An 18,438-nucleotide genomic window follows, 5' to 3' on the forward strand; every position below is an offset into this window, starting at 1 on the left:
TTTTCAAGTTGGTCCAAATCGGGTTCCAAAATTAAACTTTGTTTGATTTCATCAAAAATTGGATCCTTGGGGTTCTTTGATATGCTGAATCTAAATATGTATTAAGATTTTTGCTTATGGGGCCGGTTTTCAAGTTGGTCCAAATCGTGGTCCAAAATTAAACTTTGTTTGACATCAACAAAAATTTAATCCTTAGGGTTCTTTGATATGCTGAACCTAAACATGTATTTAGATTTTTGGTTATAGGCCCAGTTTTCAAGTTGGTCCAAATTGGGGTCCAAAATTAAACTTTGTTTGATTTCAACAAAAATTGAGTATATGGGGTTCTTTGATATATGCTGAATCTACCCATGTATTTAGACTTTTGATATATGGGCCCTGTTATCAAATTGGTCCACATTGAGGTCTAAAGGATCCAAAATTGAACTTTATTTGATTTCATCAAAAATTGAATTCTTGGGGTTCTTTGATATGCCGAATCTAACTGTGTATGTAGATTCTTAATTGTTGGTTCCGTTTTCAAATTGGTCTACATGAAGGACCAAAGGGTCCAAAATGAAACTTAGTTTTTTATTTTAACAAAAATTGAATTCTTTGGGTTTTTTATATGCTGAATCTAAACATAGACTTAGATTTTTGATTATGGGCCCAGTTTTCAAATTGGTCCAAATCGGGTTCCAAAATTAAACTTTGTTTGATTTCATCAAAATTACATCCTTGGGGTTCTTTGATATGCTGAATCTAAATATGTATTAAGATTTTTGCTTATGGGCCCAGTTTTCAAGTTGGTCCAAATCGGGGTCCAAAATTAAACTTTGTTTGATATCAACAAAAATTGAATCCTTAGGGTTCTTTGATATGCTGAACCTAAACATTTCAGATTTTTGGTTATAGGCCCAGTTTTCAAGTTGGTCCAAATTGGGGTCCAAAATTAGACTTGTTTGGTTTCAACAAAAATTGGATATATGGGGTTCTTTGATATATGCTGAATCTAACCATGTATTTAGATTTTTGATATTTGGGCCCGGTTATCAATTTGGTCCACATTGAGGTCTAAAGGGTCCAAAATTCAACTTTATTTGATTTCATCAAAAATTGAATTCTTGGGGTTCTTTGATATGCTGGATCTGACCATGTATTTAGATTTTGGATATTGGACCATAATAGGTAAATGTCCGATTTAAATATTTTAAGTTTTGAAGTTTAAGTTCATAGACCACATTCATTCTGTGTCAGAAACATATGGTGTGTCAACTATTCAATCACAATCCAAATTCAGAGCTGTATCAAGCTTAAATGTTGTGTCCATACTTGCCCCATCTGTTCAAGATTCGAACTCTGCGGTCGTATAAAGCTGCGTCTTGCGGAGCATCTGGTTAGTTATATTTAAGCTTCTGTTAAATTATTTTGTTATTTCTTGGCTGCGCACGATGTTTCCACCATGGAAATAAAGATAGAAAACTGTATGAATTCTGTATTTGCATCGTTTTTGTAAAAACAGTACATATTATAACGTAATTTTTACGTTATCAGATTAAAATCTTTATGTGTTTCATTTATATTTGTTGACCCTATGCATTTCTGAACATTATGTGCCAATTTGAAATAGTTATCAAACATTTTATTTACTTTGCAAAAAACCAGGCCTTAATGCCCCTACTGTACGGAATTACAGAGTTTTGGAATGGTCGAGATACGAAATGACTTGCTTCCAATAAATTTACTGTGTTTCTATTCATGTGGTTCAATGCCCTTAGACTCTGTTCGATCTGAAATGTTTTCTTCTAGTGAAAAAAAAAAAACCGCCTCGGTATCTTGTTCTTGTTCATTATTAATAAGCATTGCCTTCTTAATCTGTAACCTAGTGTTCTAGTGATTTAAGCTTTCAAGTGTGATTGGTGCTTCTTTATGAACACGTTTTATATCAGTTGAGATTAAATTCAATTCTTTTAGGTCGTGAAAGAGGGGATTGGTTTTTGCAGCTTTTCTATGGTGTGACTGTTGTCTAATAATTGTGTAGTGCAGATATGTTAATATTTGCTTGCTTGCTTATTTACGTTTTCTTGGACTGGTTTATTCTGAGTTATACAGTTTTGTATAGTTATGTAGCACTTATCAAGCATACAATAAGTTCATCGGACATGAAATTCCTGGTACATCATAACAAGTAAGTAGAATTCTAGAATATAATTGTTCCCTTATATCAATAACTACTGGAGTTTGACTTACGATTTCGTATATTTGTTCTCAGTTAAAGTCAAGTCACAGTAAATGGGCTATGTTACAGATGTTGGTAAAATTTAACATGCATCGTTGACTCTTTGAACTTAAACTTAAAATCGAAAAAAAATAATTTTGAAATATTAGTGATTGAATTTATAGTATTAGTATCGATTTCTCATTGGCGTTTATCCCTAGATCTAATTCCTCTTTAAATATTCATACACTAAAACAATTAAAACTTAAACATATTAGAAAGTCGACTAAGCATTTATAGTTCGATGACAAAGAACAATATACTTTATGTTAAAATTTGCGTTTCCACGGGCCAATCATGCATTCTTTTTACGACTGATTATTCATATAAATTATTTTGTTTTAAAAATGTAAAAATTATAACGTCTACCTTTAAGTGTCGAATTGTGTAAGCTATGAATACAAATAATCTATGAACGGAAACAACTACTTAAGATATTTTCCACTAAGTATAAAAGAGTGTATTAGTAGTATAATATCAACTATTTCTTCCTTGTAATGGCTACAAACATATACAAAGGAACAGTAAAAGGTAAGGTCTTTATTACATCACAACTAAAAATTGTTTCCTTCTAAAGATCCCATTTAATTGAATAAGCTTTTCAATATAAACCTTCTAATAAAATGAAATTCCTGATTTCAATCAGAAAGTGATGGTTGTTAACTTGTTTAAATAGTGCTAGGACTTCTAGTTTCATTGGGCCATTCCTGTTAATGTCCGCTAAAGGGGATGGAGGGCCCTTTCTGAGGGGTGTAACATTTATACATCTTCGGGGTGTAATTTGTTTTTAATCTTTTTTAATTTTTATCTGACACGTAAAATTATTTACAAAAAGATTCGAATGGTCTTGCAGCAGTAAAGTTTTCAAGGTAAAAGTAATTACATCTAAGGAAACTATACATCTGATCATCTGATCGTCTTAATCATTAGATCTGATAGGTAGTTTTTCAGAAATTATTTTCTGATACGTATAAAAAAAATCTTTCCATCCATCCTTAACTATCAGAAATTAACTGGAATGGCCCAATGTATGACAGTCTTTTATAAAAAAGACATATAAAAGTATTATTTTGTCAGGAATTACATTGAATTTTTAACGAATTTGTACATTACATACAGCTATTTGATGTGCATTGAAATATTACATATTTATGATACTTATGACCGTTAATCTTTCAGAGAACTAACATAAATCACTCTCCTAGATGAAGCCAGGGTAATTCGATAAAACAACATTTGTCCTATAAAAGTTCTAATGTCCGTTTCATTTTAGAACTTGACGTCGGTGGCCTTTATTATATTGGTCATTGTAAGAAATCATCCCCCAACGGTATTTTTACTAATCGAAATTCTTGTGAATTCAAATAAAAGTAAAATCACTACTGAACTCCGAAGACAATTCAAAACGGAAACTCCCAATCAAATGGCAAAATTAAAAGCTCAAACACATCAAATGAATGAATAACAATTGGTTATTTTGTACATCGTGGTACCAAGTCAAGTAAGAACAAGCTAAAGAAGTAAAACCAAGCTTTCAATCGGTACATTTTTGGGGGAAATTACCTGCTTAACATTTTTTATCACTACAAAATTATCGGAAAACAGTGAACTTTCCCCTCAAATTACACCGATTATATGTTTGATTTTACTTATTTTGATTACTCTTACTTGACCTACCACAAATGTACCATGATGTCCAAGATAACCGGTCGACAAATTGTATAATCCTGAGTCTGTAATCTGAAAATAATCGATTAGATATACAATTTTCAAAAAGAATAATTTTGTATTCCAGGAAGACCCATAAGCAAAGAGGAGATTAAAGACATTTTTGAAAGGTAGTTGTAACATATTCGCAGATCACAGATATTTGTTCGCTAATTGTATCTTAATCATAATACTAGTATTCTTTTCGGAGATTTTCGTTTCCGCCAATCATCATTATGCTTGTATTTTCGAAAGCAAATCATCACTAACAATAAAAAGTGCCAAATATAATAAAACCACTGGCAAGTATGACTGAATGATTCATTTCTATTTTAATATTATGTGTTCTTGTATTATAATCAAAAGTTTTCTATACACTTTATGAAGAAGATTGGTTAACATTTTTTGCCATTCTACAGTTAGTTTCAGAAACAAGAAACAAACTTTTTTTTCAGTTCAATTGATATAAAAAGATATGGTATGTGTTCCAATGAGACAACTCTCGATCCAAGTCACAATTTGTAAAGTACACCATTATAGGTCAAAGTACTGTCTTCAACACGCAGCCTTGGCTCACACCGAACAGCAAGCTATAAAGCGCCTAAAAATGACCTGTGTGAAACGATGCAAACAGAAAGTCAACTGATCTATACACAAAGAAAAAAGTTAAGCACCCCCACGTTTTTTTGAAATGACAAATATTACGATAAGGGTTATATGATCCCGGAACAAATGGTGTAAAAAAAATTAATTCAGCCTATTAGGACATTACATTAGCTATAAGGAAAACACAAAAAAAAAATAAACAAAAATGAGAATTTAATGAATAGATTGTCACAAAACCACAAGTCCAGTTTAAACACTTCAACATGTTCATTTGAAGTATGGGTCTTCTGAGTTCGTTTTGCACGATGCTATTGTCATTTCACTAAGAAAACGTTCAATTTAAGTCTGTTAACGATATCCATAGATCAATATTCAATATCGGGTGAAACCACCACGTGATTGGATGCAGTCATCATTCCTGCCTCTCATCCATCCAGTTAGTCGTCGGGTTTCCTGCTGTGGGTTTTGCAGCCATTCCCGGTCCTATGCTGATTTCAAATGACGTAATTTCTTTACAGGTTGTTCGGCTGTCTGTACCCGACGGCCTGACGTGTCCCACATATGCTCTATTGGATTCAAATCCGGGCTCATTCCGTCCCTGGAAGAGCAGTTACTGCTTCACCTTGACGAAATATAGTAACCGTCCTTGAATGATGCATTACATTGAGTTACATAGGATTAATTTTTTCACATACTATATATCTGTCATTCATAAACACAAGTCGTGCAGCTAATGATTGGTTCTCAAAATTAGGTTCAACTACTGACTGTGGAACTTCTCTGATGTAATGATCACCATTAAGGTTTCCTCGCATGGTCACCCAGTCCAATTTGCAGTCATGAGAGATGCAACTCCATACCATCACAGAGCCTCCACCGATAAAATTATCACGCTGCGATAACACCAGTGGTCTACCAGATCTTGGCAAGTCTTTGGTTTGGATGTTTGCTCGTTCAAGCCTGCTGAACATAGAACATTTTTAGCCCATTTGACGTCCAATAGTTTTTTCAGATAATCATGATGACTGCATAACGATAAACTGCCACCTTTGAGCTTCCGGTATTCGTCTTCGCACCAGGTTTACAGAGAATGAATTAAATCTTCAAATCGCCGGATTTAAATACTCAAATTTGAAGTGCGGGGAAACTGCATTTTGTAATTTGAATAGGGTCATGGTTCACGGTCATGATACATCGAAATCTTAATGACCGATTATACCTGTATGATCACATCTTTTGAAAGGAACATTTTTCTTGTTAAAATTAATATTAATATTCAAGTTAACATTTTTGGTAAAGAGCTTTAATGAAATATATCAGGGGGAGCTTAACCTTTTTCTTTGTGTATATATAAAAACGAGAACCGAGAAACACTTATGAACCACATCAGCAAACGATAACTACTAACATCAGATTCCTGACTTTGGACAGGTGCAAACAAATGCAGGGGGTTTAAACATTTTAATAGGCACGTTTTCAAGTATGTATAAATATGAAGGATCATGTAAACTCACAGTTAATAAGAAATTGGATGAAGCAAGATGATTATTCATTTTGTTTAAAAATACAAATTTCACAGCTAGATGGAACATGATATATCGAAAACGATTTAGTTGCTAGTGTCTTACTTGTAACATACTGTTTTATATAATTTCAAACTGTGTCTGATGTTAATAATGTATTATGTTTCAGCATTTTGACATTAGGATCTTTCAAATCAAAACATAAAGTATCTTCTAACCAAAACGAATATGAATGTAACAAATCTTACAGAGGCTTAGCAATCATAATTAGCAATGAATCCTTCGAAATATTAGAACAGCGCAGTTATTGTGACGTTGAACTAAAAATGATGCAAGAAACATTTGGAAATCATCTAAACTTTACAGTTGTAACCTTTAAGGATTTGACTGCACAACAGATTAATTGGGTGGTAGATATAGGTAAGACTTTAATGATAGTTCTGGAACCATTCCAATCTGAAAAGCTGGTATGTTTCTAATTTATTAAAATACGTTGTACATGTACCGATAAAACCGTCTGCGTATGTGCAATAGGTAACACGTCTAAAAACTGCGGAGGGGCCTCGGTGCCCGAGTGGTCTAAGTAGTTACTACTGTAATCACTATTCAGTCAAAATTGATGTTCTGAGTTCGTGGCCCGCTCGTGTGGGTGCAGATGACCACAATCTGAATTGACTAGGGTTATCAGTTTTCATATCAAAGGTCGCTGGTTTTCGCTGAGCACTACGACTATCTCCACTAATACAACTGGCCGCCAAGAAATAGCCGAAAAGTGGTGCTAACAGTGGCGTTAAAACACCAACAATCAATCTATCAATCAATAAAAAAAACCCTGCTGTATTGCAAAGAAAACCGGACTGAAAAACAAAAATCATGTACACGATCGAAAAATTATGTTTTCAAAGCAACCGGGATCACATTTCTATTATATCTGCCGAAAGGATAACTGGTATAAGAAGATCATATATGTATGATTCCTGATAAAGAAGTTGTACAATTACAACGAACGTCAATAATGTATCAATCTAATGTTCAATAAAATCCAAAACAATGTAGTAATAATAGTCTATTGGTCAACCATTAGATGCCTATAAAAAGAAAACCAAGAGACTTTTAACAGTTAGTCATCAGTTAAAACAAAGAGTAATCATATGTCAAGTTTTCAAAACTTATTTGCAATTACGACAGGGCTTCCATCGGCACATTTATGTCACAGACCAAAAACATAAGTGAAGTCCTGAATGCCGAGAAAGTTTGAAATTTGGTAGCAACTACATGGTCTGAGAACAGCGATCAGAAGTCTTCAAGATATACGTTGTAGCAAACAAAAAACTGCCTTCCTGTCAGACACATCAAAATTAAGAGTATATTTTCTCGTTACTAAACCATCTGCTGTTTTTAAATATGATTGAATGAAGATGTTGGTTGTACGTTAATGAGACGGAAACCCAAAGATACAAGCGAAAGATCCGCAGGTCGTCATACAAGATCACAATCAGGTTCGAAATCATAAGCGCCATTATAAAAAATAGAAGGTTTCAAATCACAAGCGCCCATACTGTAAAACGTATGTTTAAATCAATCAAAGAATCATGTGAGACCACTAAAGCTACCTTTGTCATTTTTGAAAATAGTCAGTCTAGTCTGTTCCCCATGTTTAAACTACTAGTAGTCAAAACATTTTGAAAAAAAACACGATATACCCTCCAACCGACCATTCTGTTTATAGCATGCTAGCTGAAACCAGGCAATGGGTAGTGCTAATTTGTAATTGTAATGCATGGTAATGCATTACATTTTTTTCAAGTAATTGCATGTTATGTGTACTGCAGCAATGTTTGTATTACATGTAATTGTAATATAATGCATTACATGAGAAAAAAAGTAGTGTAATTTCATGCATTACATTGAATTACATGGGATTAATTTTTTTCACGTACTATATATCTGTCACAGATTGTTGGAGATTCAGCTAATGCAGAATTTAAGATTTTTGGATTAATTAAGAACATAATCATTTGGGTATGGCTTTTTTTTTTATATCTGAAAAAAAAACCACCAAATAAAAATGTTTATTATTGTTAAAACATCAATGAATATCTTGTCATGATTAATAAAATAACAGAAAATTCACCATAATGATTGTCATAAACACTAATTAATTTGTTTGACAATCAATCTTTTCACCCTTTTGACACCTGGTTATAAATTAAGCTCATTGTTTATTATATAATTAGGAATGAAGTTCTCACTTAATATTTTTGATTGGAATTAATAAAGCAAATGTATATTTGTAAAATTGAAGTTTACATTAGTTAAAATAAATATGAAACTTCATCTCTGTAATTTCTGTTTAGAGAAAACACAGAGATGTATAGCTTGAAAACCTTATTATGTTAAAAAATGTAATTGTTGTATTGAACATAAACAGACTTTTTACTTGTTACTTAAATGTAATATAAAAACGGAACAGTTATTGCATATGCTAGAATCTTTTGTGACTTCATGTTGTTTTTCAATATGTTTATTTTTCACTCAATAATATTTCCAAATGTAATGTGTAATTCAATGCATTACTTTGCAGAAGTAATTGTAATATAATGCCTTACTTTGATAAATGCATGTAATTCTAAATGGAATTTGATGCATGCTTTTGTCAAAGTAATTGTTATATAATGCATTACATTGCAATGTAATTCGTCCCATGCCTGGCTGAAACACATGTGTTATTTTATACCTAATCATCCGTGTTGCATTGCATGATTTTAATCATCCTAATCTGTTCAAAGCTCTCGGATATTTTTTTAGTATTAAAACTCAACAAACAATTATACTTGCAAAGATTTTGCAGCTTTGTGTAAGAAGAGTTGAATATAATTTATAATTCCTTAAATTCCTACTAGAAAAAAAATCTAAAGGAACAAAATGTATGCTTGTTTCATAGCCTGCGAGCAGACACAATTCCATCGAGATTCAGATTGTTTTGCGTGTATTATTGGAAGCCATGGTAACGAAAAACCCAGATCTGTGGATTCCCTGCCTACTTGCGTGTATTACAGAGACCATTGTATTTATGGAGTTGATGATGATACGGTGACAACGAAAAGTATAATTGAAAAAGTCATTGGTGTCGAGGGATTACAAGATAAGCCTAAAATGTTTTTTATTCAGGTTCGTAACTTTGAATGGTTAGAAATTGAGAGAATGATATGGTACGTAGAATCAACTACTCTGCAGCTGTAACAAAGTGAATATATTCACCTGTCCCGTTAATCGATAACGTTTCGTTTTGTCAGTTTTTCAGAACTTCCTCGTGTTAAAAATTTACCTTGAATTAACATTGAATGTTTTTATAAATTGACTTTTTTCCAAAGGAGTTCAGCGTCTTGCCTGTGGTATTAAGCTCACTTCTGTCGTCACTTGGTGTCCTTCATCGTCCTTAATCGTCCCTAATCTTCCGTCGTAGTCGTCGTCGTCGTCGTCTAGTGTTAACTATTTCAAACATCTTCTCCTCTGAAACTACTGAACCACTTCCAGTCAAACTTACGCTGAATGATCCTTAGTTAACTAGAATAAAGTGTGTGTTTTATTTCAGTTTCGTAAAAAAAGCATGGCCGCCATGGCTAAAAAAGAACATAGCGTGTAAAAATCAGTTTTAGGCTTATATCTCAAAAACTAAAGCCTTTAGAGCAAATCTGTTAACAGGTTAATAAGTTCATAAGGTCAAGTTCTATCAGCCCTCAAGTTTTCCGATGAATCTAACAACCCATTGTTGGTTTGCTGCCACTCAATTTGTAACTTTAAGCACATTCTGCAGTTTTTAGCTTGAATGTTAACTATTTCAAAGATCTTCTGCTCTGAAATTAATGAGCCACTTCAAACTAAACTTACGCTGAATGATCCTAATGTAACAAGACTAAAGTTTGTGTTTTATTTCAGTTTCGTAAAACACATGGTGCTATGGCAATAAATAGAACATAGGGGGTAAAACTCAGTGTTTGGCTTATATATCAAACACTAAAGCATTTAGAGCAAATCCGACATGATGTTCATAATTTCGTACGGTCAAGTTCTATCGGCCCTCAAATTTTCCGATGAATCTAACAACCCATTGTTGGGTTTCTGCAACTTTATTGGTAGTTTTAAGCACATTTTGCAGTTTAAACTTGACACATTTTCAAAGGAATGTGAATGTAAACTATTTCAATGATCTTCTGCTATGAAACTACTAAACCAATTCCAACCAAAATGCTCCTTAGAGTATCTAGAATGAGGTTTGTGTTCTATTATCTGTTTCTTAAAAACATGGTCGCTATGGCTAAAATTAAAACATAGGAGAAAAACGCAGTTTTTAATTTATTTCGAAACTAAAGCATTTAAAGGATATCATGGGGTTTTAAATGTTCATTAGGGCAAGTGCCTGTACTAAGTCAGGAATATGACTGTTGTTATCCATTCATTTGATGTGTTTGCAGTTTTGATTTTGCCATTTAATTAGGGACTTTCCATTTTGAATTTTCCTCGTAGTTCAGTACTTTTATGATTTTACTTTTTTCTATCAGCCCTCATATTTTCCGATGAATCTAATAACCCATTGTTGGGTTGCTGCCACTTAATTGGTAATTTAAAGAAAATTTTGCAGTTTTTAGCTTGACATATTTTCAAAAGTGATGTGAATGTAAACTATTTCAAAGATCTTCTGCTCTGAAACTACTGCTGTCACAAAATTGGCAATTTTAAGGCAATTTTGCAGTTTTTAGTTATTATCTTGAATATTATTATATATACAGATAAACTGTAAAAAGCAAAACTGTTTAGAAAAGTAAGATCTACAAATAAGTTTCTTTGACAAAAATTGTAAATTTACCCCTTAAGGAGTTATTGGCCTTTAAAGACAATTTAACACAATTTTATGACTTTAAAAAAATCTTCTCCTCTGAAACAACTGCATAAACAAAATTCCAACCAGTTAGCTGAATGATTCTTAAGTTATCTAGAATAAAGTGTGTGTTTTATTTTCTGTCTCCTCAGAAAACATAACCGCCATGTCTAAAAATAAAAGATAGGGTAAAAATTTAAATGCAGGTTTTGACTTATATCTCAAAAAGTAAAGTATTTTGAGAAAATCAGACAGAAAAAAAAGTATCACTTCGGGCAAGTTAAAGCTGCCGTGGAATTATCAGTCAACTCGAGTATCTGATTTTTAGGTTATTGTCCCTTAATTGATGTCTTAAGGACATTTTGCAGTTTTTGGCATTTATCTTGAATATAATTATAGATAAAGATAAACTTAACAGCAGAAATGATCAGCAAAGTCAGATTCTACGAATAAGTTGAATATGACTAAAGTTGTTAATTGAACCCTTAAGGAGGCATTGCCCTTGTTTATCTAGTCTGCTTACTTTTAAAAACATTTTCTTTTGAAACTGGAGAATCAATTTCAGCCAAACTTAGGCTGAATGCGATTCAGATTTATAGTATACATTTTGTATTATATTTCCTTGTACTTGCAGAAACAGCCAAGAATGGCTTAAACGGAAAATGCATTTTTTTTTGCTTTTGAGGAAAATATGAGAGATATAAAGAACATTTAAATAGCATGTTTAAGCCACTCATTAATATAAATTGAATAGCAAAAATAATCATTGATGAAAGATGTACGCAAAACAATGTGAGCGATTCCGGCTTTTGAGAGCCTCTTATTTTATGTTTTGCTGTTACACCATACACTATGTGAGCCTGTCCTTACTCCGGAGCTAGTATTAAAGGTGTTTTCGTTGGATCGTGCTATTATATGTCTTTCGTATTTTTTTTTTGGTTATGAATTCAGCTATGAGATTCCCGTTTGAATTGTTTGAAATTTTGTATGTCGAGGGAGGGGAAACTTTTATAGCAGACTATACAGTAAGGGGTTTTCTCATTGCTGAATGCCGTACGTTTAGCTGTATCTTATATTTACTTCATTCGATTTCTGGTTTATACTGCCGTTAGGGCATTCCTATCATACCTCTCTATATACTTCTTGCCATAATGTAATCCAAGTAATCGCTAGCCAGTCAACACTAAGGTTTTGCAATCGAACCATCTCGGGCGGTTCACTAGATTTCAATCTTACTTGACTAAGATAGAAGGTCGTTGGTTTTCTCCGGCTTCCTCCACCAATAAAACCAAAAGTGGCGTTAAAACACAGAAATCAAATGAAATTAAACAAATGCAACTTATATTTTTTGTATTTTCTCCTGTGCTTATTCAGTAGAGTGGATATCAAACAACCAAGCAATGTTCGTCTCCAGATGTCTAAACACAATTAAATGTACAAATATAGGAGAGAAGGTTACAATATCTATTTACAATTCCATTGTAATGTTATTTTTTCGCGGAGTCGTCAGATCAATCCACTTTGCATCGAAATTAAAGTCTTCAATGTAAGTCATAATTTTAAATCATATTGCTTTTTATTCAATTGTTTTGTTTTATATTATTACCGGATGAAATTTTGTGCTTTACAACTTTTACACATTCACACATCCTTAATGCCAAACCTTTTTTTGATAAACTTTTGCATCGTTAACATGTTGTCAAACGGACTTCTGAACATTCATTTGAATTTTATTAAGCAGTGTGGGGGTTTTAGAAGTGAACAACATTTTTCATACTTTGCCAAAAATTAGTTTGTAAGATGCCATCGTCAAAAATGGAATAAATTATATAGAGGTCACTTAGCTCGTTTTCATGATACAGGTTGTCAAACACTGACATATACACAATAATGATTATATAGGAACGCATTATTATCTAAATAGAAAGAACACTATATGACATAAAGTTAGAATATACAACGAGGAAATAAATCTTATGAATGTAGGCAACAGTAGTATACTGCTGTTCAAAAGTCATAAATCGATTGCGAGAAAACAAATCCGGGTTACAAACTAAAACACATCAACTATAAGAGGGAAACAACAGAAGCACTGAAGTGCAACACAAAACAAACGACAATGCAACACACACACACAGAAACGAACTACAAAAGAGGGACGAAAGATACCAGAGGGACAGTCAAAACTCATAAACCGAAAATAAGCTGACAACGCCATGCCTAAAAATGAAAAAGACAAATATACAAGCAATAGTACACATGACACAACATATAAAACCAAAGAATAAGCAACAGGAACCCCACCAAAACCTGGGGTGATCTCAGGTGTTCCGGAAGGGTAAGCAGATCATGCTCTACATGTGGCACCCGCCGTGTTGATCATGTTATTACTAATCCGGTAAATAGTCTTATTCGGTAGGTAAGATCACAATAGCGATTTTCCTGAATTGGTACACTGTAAAGGACATTTTAAGAAAAAATGTTTATAAATGCTTCAGAAAATTACTTTGCAATGATGATGTCGCGCCCAGCTTATGCATGGTTATAGATTGGCAAACATTAGATTTAGCAAACAGAGATGTTGCAGTACAAATGAAAAAGGTTACGTTTATAAAACGTATTCTATGCCATCGCCACAATTCTGAAGTATCCCATACTGTATGACCATTTTGTACTTCTACCTTTTAAAGTTCATAGATTAATCATTTAAAAAATGTAACTTCAATTTATAGTTTTTTATGATAATTTAAAACTTATCGTTACTAACTATAATGCAAAGGAAAAAAAAACCCAATCAAACACATATTCTGTATCTGCATTTAAATTAAAACATGTCATTGTAACAAATGCATTATAATTCGTGTCATATCTGCTTTCCCACTAATTTAAAAGACCATTGCCGTTTCGCTCTACAAGAAATAACATATGTGTTTTTAGACAATTTAACATATGTGTTTTTAGACAATTTAACATATGTGTTTTTAGACAATTTAACATATGTTCAATTTCAGTGCGTGCAATGGCGTTATATATAACTTATATATATAATAATAAACATTAAACAGCTAACTTTCTTTTGTAGGCATGTCGGTCGAAGATGAATGATGGTTCTATGAATAAGATCTGCAGTGAACATGGACATGAAATTTTAGTTCGGGATATCGTAAAGAATTCTTTCAATCAAATAAACATAGCTACATCGTTAAATCCTCTGTCTTCAAGTGGAAGTAAACCTACCGACAATGATACGATTGGAAGCATGTCTAAAGACCAGGACATAACGGAGTTCAGTATCCGAGCAGCGCTGAAAAAGTTGTTTGATTACAATAAAAATATGCCAAAAGAGATTATACGTATTGTAGACCCACCGTGTGCAGATGACTGTCTCGTCGTTTATTCAACAGCTTCAGGTATTTTTGTATCATTTATGTTAATAGTATTAGGTACGCCTTGGTGTGTTGAAGGCGTTAGCCCGAATAGATGTATCTAATTTAACCCAATATATTATTGTCAATGCAGAATGATAGTTTCCATTATTTAGGAGAGGGCCTTTTAGCGATTTGATCAATATGTTATTGAAAAACATGATAAATGCAGGGTATTTAAGGATGTACTTAGGTGAGGTTTTTTAATTTGTGTCAAATGTTCGGACTCCTTGGTGTTTTTCCATACAATACATTGTAAAATATCTTGCCCCATAACACCCATTTATTTTTTCATATAATACTTAATAGCTTATGAAAGTCATTTATCAATATTTTAGAAGATTCTTGATTTTCTTTCTTTGTTTTGAGACCCAAATAATACCAATTCAAATATAAGGTAAAAGTCCGAGTCAGCCTTTTCCCGCCATATTTTAAAACTCAAATAGGTCACTGATAAAGGAGGTCCATGACCTATCAATATTTTTAGCTTATCTTTATCCTTAATTTATGCTCTACCAGCTTAAAGTATCAATTTTAATTTCTTAATTTCTTAATTTTTACCTCACCTCACCTAAGTACATCCTTAGTTTCATTTAAGGACAACTTAGTTAAAATATTAGCCATTAAGGATGTTCGCTGGCATGTTTCGGGATTGTTGTCAGATTTCCGGAATCCTCTGGTTTTATCCATTTGAAAACAAATGCTCATTGACCTCCATTTTTCATTTTATAAATCTTTTATATGAATAATTATATAAGCTATCTGCGAAAGTCTTATAAAACCTTTGTTATTTTTTAATAGTATTGAGAATTTTAACTTCTCATTGATAAAGCTATGAAATATCAAGAGAGAACATTTTGCCGCCAAACTTTCAATGGCTTATATATATATATCGAAAACAAGCACATTGACCTATATATTTTTTTGCTTTTTTTTGGTTCCTGTATTAAATCCCTATCAATATATACTAGTGTTATGAATAGCTTGTTATTTTGAAACTGAGTAGCATCTAAAAGATATATCATATATATGGAACATGTGTTTGATACAACATAAGCCATGCTGTTGTTAAGTTTTTTGTTACCTGTCCAATCTCAATATTTATGTAATCAGACTGCATTTCTTGTGCTTAAATAAGTACTTCAATTATATTCCTGGTGAATATATGTCTTAAAGATAAACATGGTAAATCGACAACAAATTATTCTAGAAGCTGTTCAATAAGCACGAATGTTAGACCCATTCACAAAATATCATAAGAGAGAGAAAATACTCGAATGTCATCATTATAGTGTTTAAGTACCGTAATGTTTTTTTAACAAGTAACTCCTTGCCTTTCGTTAGGTTTATATCAGGATGTGTTTGGACACAGCAGACGATAAAACTCTAACTTCAACGTCAAATGTCAAATATCCAATAAGCAACCAAAATGGTTTACACAGGGTATAAATACTTTAAGAAACATCGAGGGGAACAGTTCCATGTATCACATCTTAAATATCTCTAGGTGTTTCAAAAAGTAAAATCACAATAATACTGAACTCTGAGGAAAATTCAAAATATGAAAGTCCCTTACCAAATGTCAAAATCAAAAGCTCAAATAAAGGTAACAGCAGTGTATACCCTGTTCAAAAGTCATATATCGACTGAGAAAAATCAAATCCGGGTTACACATCAGACGAATGGATAACAACTGTCATATTCCTTACGTGGTACAGACAGTCTCTTATGTAGAGAATGGTGGATTGAACTTGTTTTTTATAGCTAGCTAAATGATTCCTTTTTTTGTAGAGAAAAATTCTTATGGAAGAGTAGGCGTTGGTGGATGGATGTTATATTCTTTACACAATGCAATATTGACCCAAATAAAACGTATAGATCAAGAGAGTAGCAAGATAAACTGCATAGATATATCACGTGTTTTAAATGATATGACTTATTATGTTTCAAAATACTTTGAGGTCGACGAGAGTTCCGAGTCAACGCATCCTAAAGGAATGGAAAAGAGAAAAGTTCCAGTTCTCTTTGAACACTGTTTTCCAAAAGAAATGTATTTCTATTTGTAACTACGTTTTGGACGCCTTTTTGTATATTATCTCAGCAAAAACACATAAATGGTTGCCTTGATTTGATATTAAAGTTATCATTATAAAATATGCAACTTGTTTTCCAATCCACTATAAATAAATATGTTGAGACTGGGGGAAAATACCTCAATCAATTCCATAATAGCAATGCTCAATCTCAACATATGTTCAAATCATTATGTGAAGTTACATGTAATTGAGTTGAATTAAGAAGAAGGAATTGGTGACACAAATTATATATGTTATGAGGTACATACATAATTTTATTTACCAAGCGCATTTGAATAAACAACAAGAATTAGCTGAAAAAATTCAAGATACTGAAAAAATTCAAGATACTTAACCAGGATAAATAAAAAGATGTCGTATCATGAATGCCAACGAGACAGCTCTCAATCCATGTCACAGTGTATGACACATTAACAATTATAGGTCAAAGAACGACCTTCAACACGCAGCCTTGGGTTTTACAAAACCGCAAGCTACAAAGTGCCACAATATGACTAGTGTCAACTAGAAAACAAACGGTCTTATCTATATAAAAAACGAGAAATACATATGAACCACACTAACAAATGACAACTAACAATATAAAAAAGAAGATGTGGTATGATTGGCAACGAGACAATTCTCCATGCCAAGACACCAAATGACACAGAAATTAACAGCTAAAGTTCACCTTACGGCCTTCAACAATGAGCAAAGCCGTAATATGTTACAGACACAACAAGTGAATATGGTTATGTTGAACTAGTTGTTTATGCACACAAACATATACTTAAATTCCATACAGCGTTATCGTTCGTGTGATACTTCCCTTTCTCTACAAAAAGAATCGAAGCATGATGTCACCACTGTTTTAGAGTTTGAAACCTACCCTTTGCTTTTCTAAACCGAACTCCAAGGCAAATTAAAAAATAAGGAAATGTCCATAAATACTCAATATAATTAAAATACATATCTATATTTAAAACACGGTTGCTCGTATATATCAAATTAGGTTTCAATCACTGAAGTTGTACAAGAGAAAGTCAATTTAAAAATTCAACAATTGAACTCCTTTTTAGTCATATTAATGGACTTCTAAATAGGATTTTAGGATCCGCACTTTACATACACTGATTACCTTCAAAGAAATATTGCTGTATGTTATCACTTCATCTTATTGTTAACAGAACAAACAATCCAAATCAATGTAAATGTTGAACTCCGCTATTGGCTGTTTTGCATTTCCAACCAACACCAAAGAAACATTATTTTTTTTAATATTTATTTTTCTATGTCATATGAGAGTCTTTGTAGTGCGGTATACTTTTGAATCATGTATGCTGATCCATTTGGGTTTTTTTATGCCGCATTTATGGGCATTATGTTTTCTGGTCTGTGCGTCCGTTCGTCCGTCCGTCTGTCCCGCTTCATGTTAAAGTGTTTGGTCGAGGTAGTTTTTGATGAAGTTGAAGTCCAATCAACTTGAAACTTAGTATACATGTTCCCTATCATATGATCGTTCTAATTTGAATGCCAAATTAGAATTTAGACCCCAATTTCATGGTCCACTGAACATAGAAAATGATAGTGCAAGTTTCAGGTTCAAGTTTTCGGTCAAGGTAGTTTTTGATGAAGTTGAAGTCCAATCACCTTGAAACTTAGTACACATTTTCCCTAGCTATGATATGCTCTTTCTAATTTTAATGCCAAATTAAAGTTTTACCACATTTTCATGGTCCACTGAACATAGAAAATGATAGCACTTGCGGATGAAGCATCCGAGTACTAGGGACACATTCTTGTTTACCCATAATTTGACATTTTTTGCATTCTAGATCCTGTCTTTAAATTTTCAAAATTTGTTCCTTCTCTTTATCTCGTCTGTAATCCCAATTCAACTCAAAAGAGGGACGAAAGATACCAAAGGGACAGTCAAACTCATAAATCTAAAACAAACTGACAACGC

At 32.8% G+C, this 18,438-nt stretch overlaps 1 protein-coding gene across 1 annotated transcript; it reads left to right on the top strand.

Moving 5' to 3' along the window:
- The first annotated feature begins 2,675 nt into the window (after positions 1-2,675).
- On the top strand, positions 2,676-16,551 carry LOC139524636 (caspase-7-like). Its single transcript, XM_071319586.1, has 6 exons — positions 2,676-2,788; positions 4,053-4,095; positions 6,263-6,513; positions 9,038-9,264; positions 14,055-14,382; positions 16,189-16,551. The coding sequence occupies exons 1-6, from the start codon at positions 2,755-2,757 to the stop codon at positions 16,461-16,463; spliced, it is 1,158 nt and encodes a 385-aa protein (XP_071175687.1). The 5' UTR covers positions 2,676-2,754; the 3' UTR covers positions 16,464-16,551.
- The last annotated feature ends 1,887 nt before the right edge of the window (positions 16,552-18,438 follow it).

This window comes from Mytilus edulis, chromosome 5, assembly GCF_963676685.1.
Source record: "Mytilus edulis chromosome 5, xbMytEdul2.2, whole genome shotgun sequence".
Taxonomy (NCBI): Eukaryota; Metazoa; Mollusca; class Bivalvia; order Mytilida; family Mytilidae; genus Mytilus; species Mytilus edulis.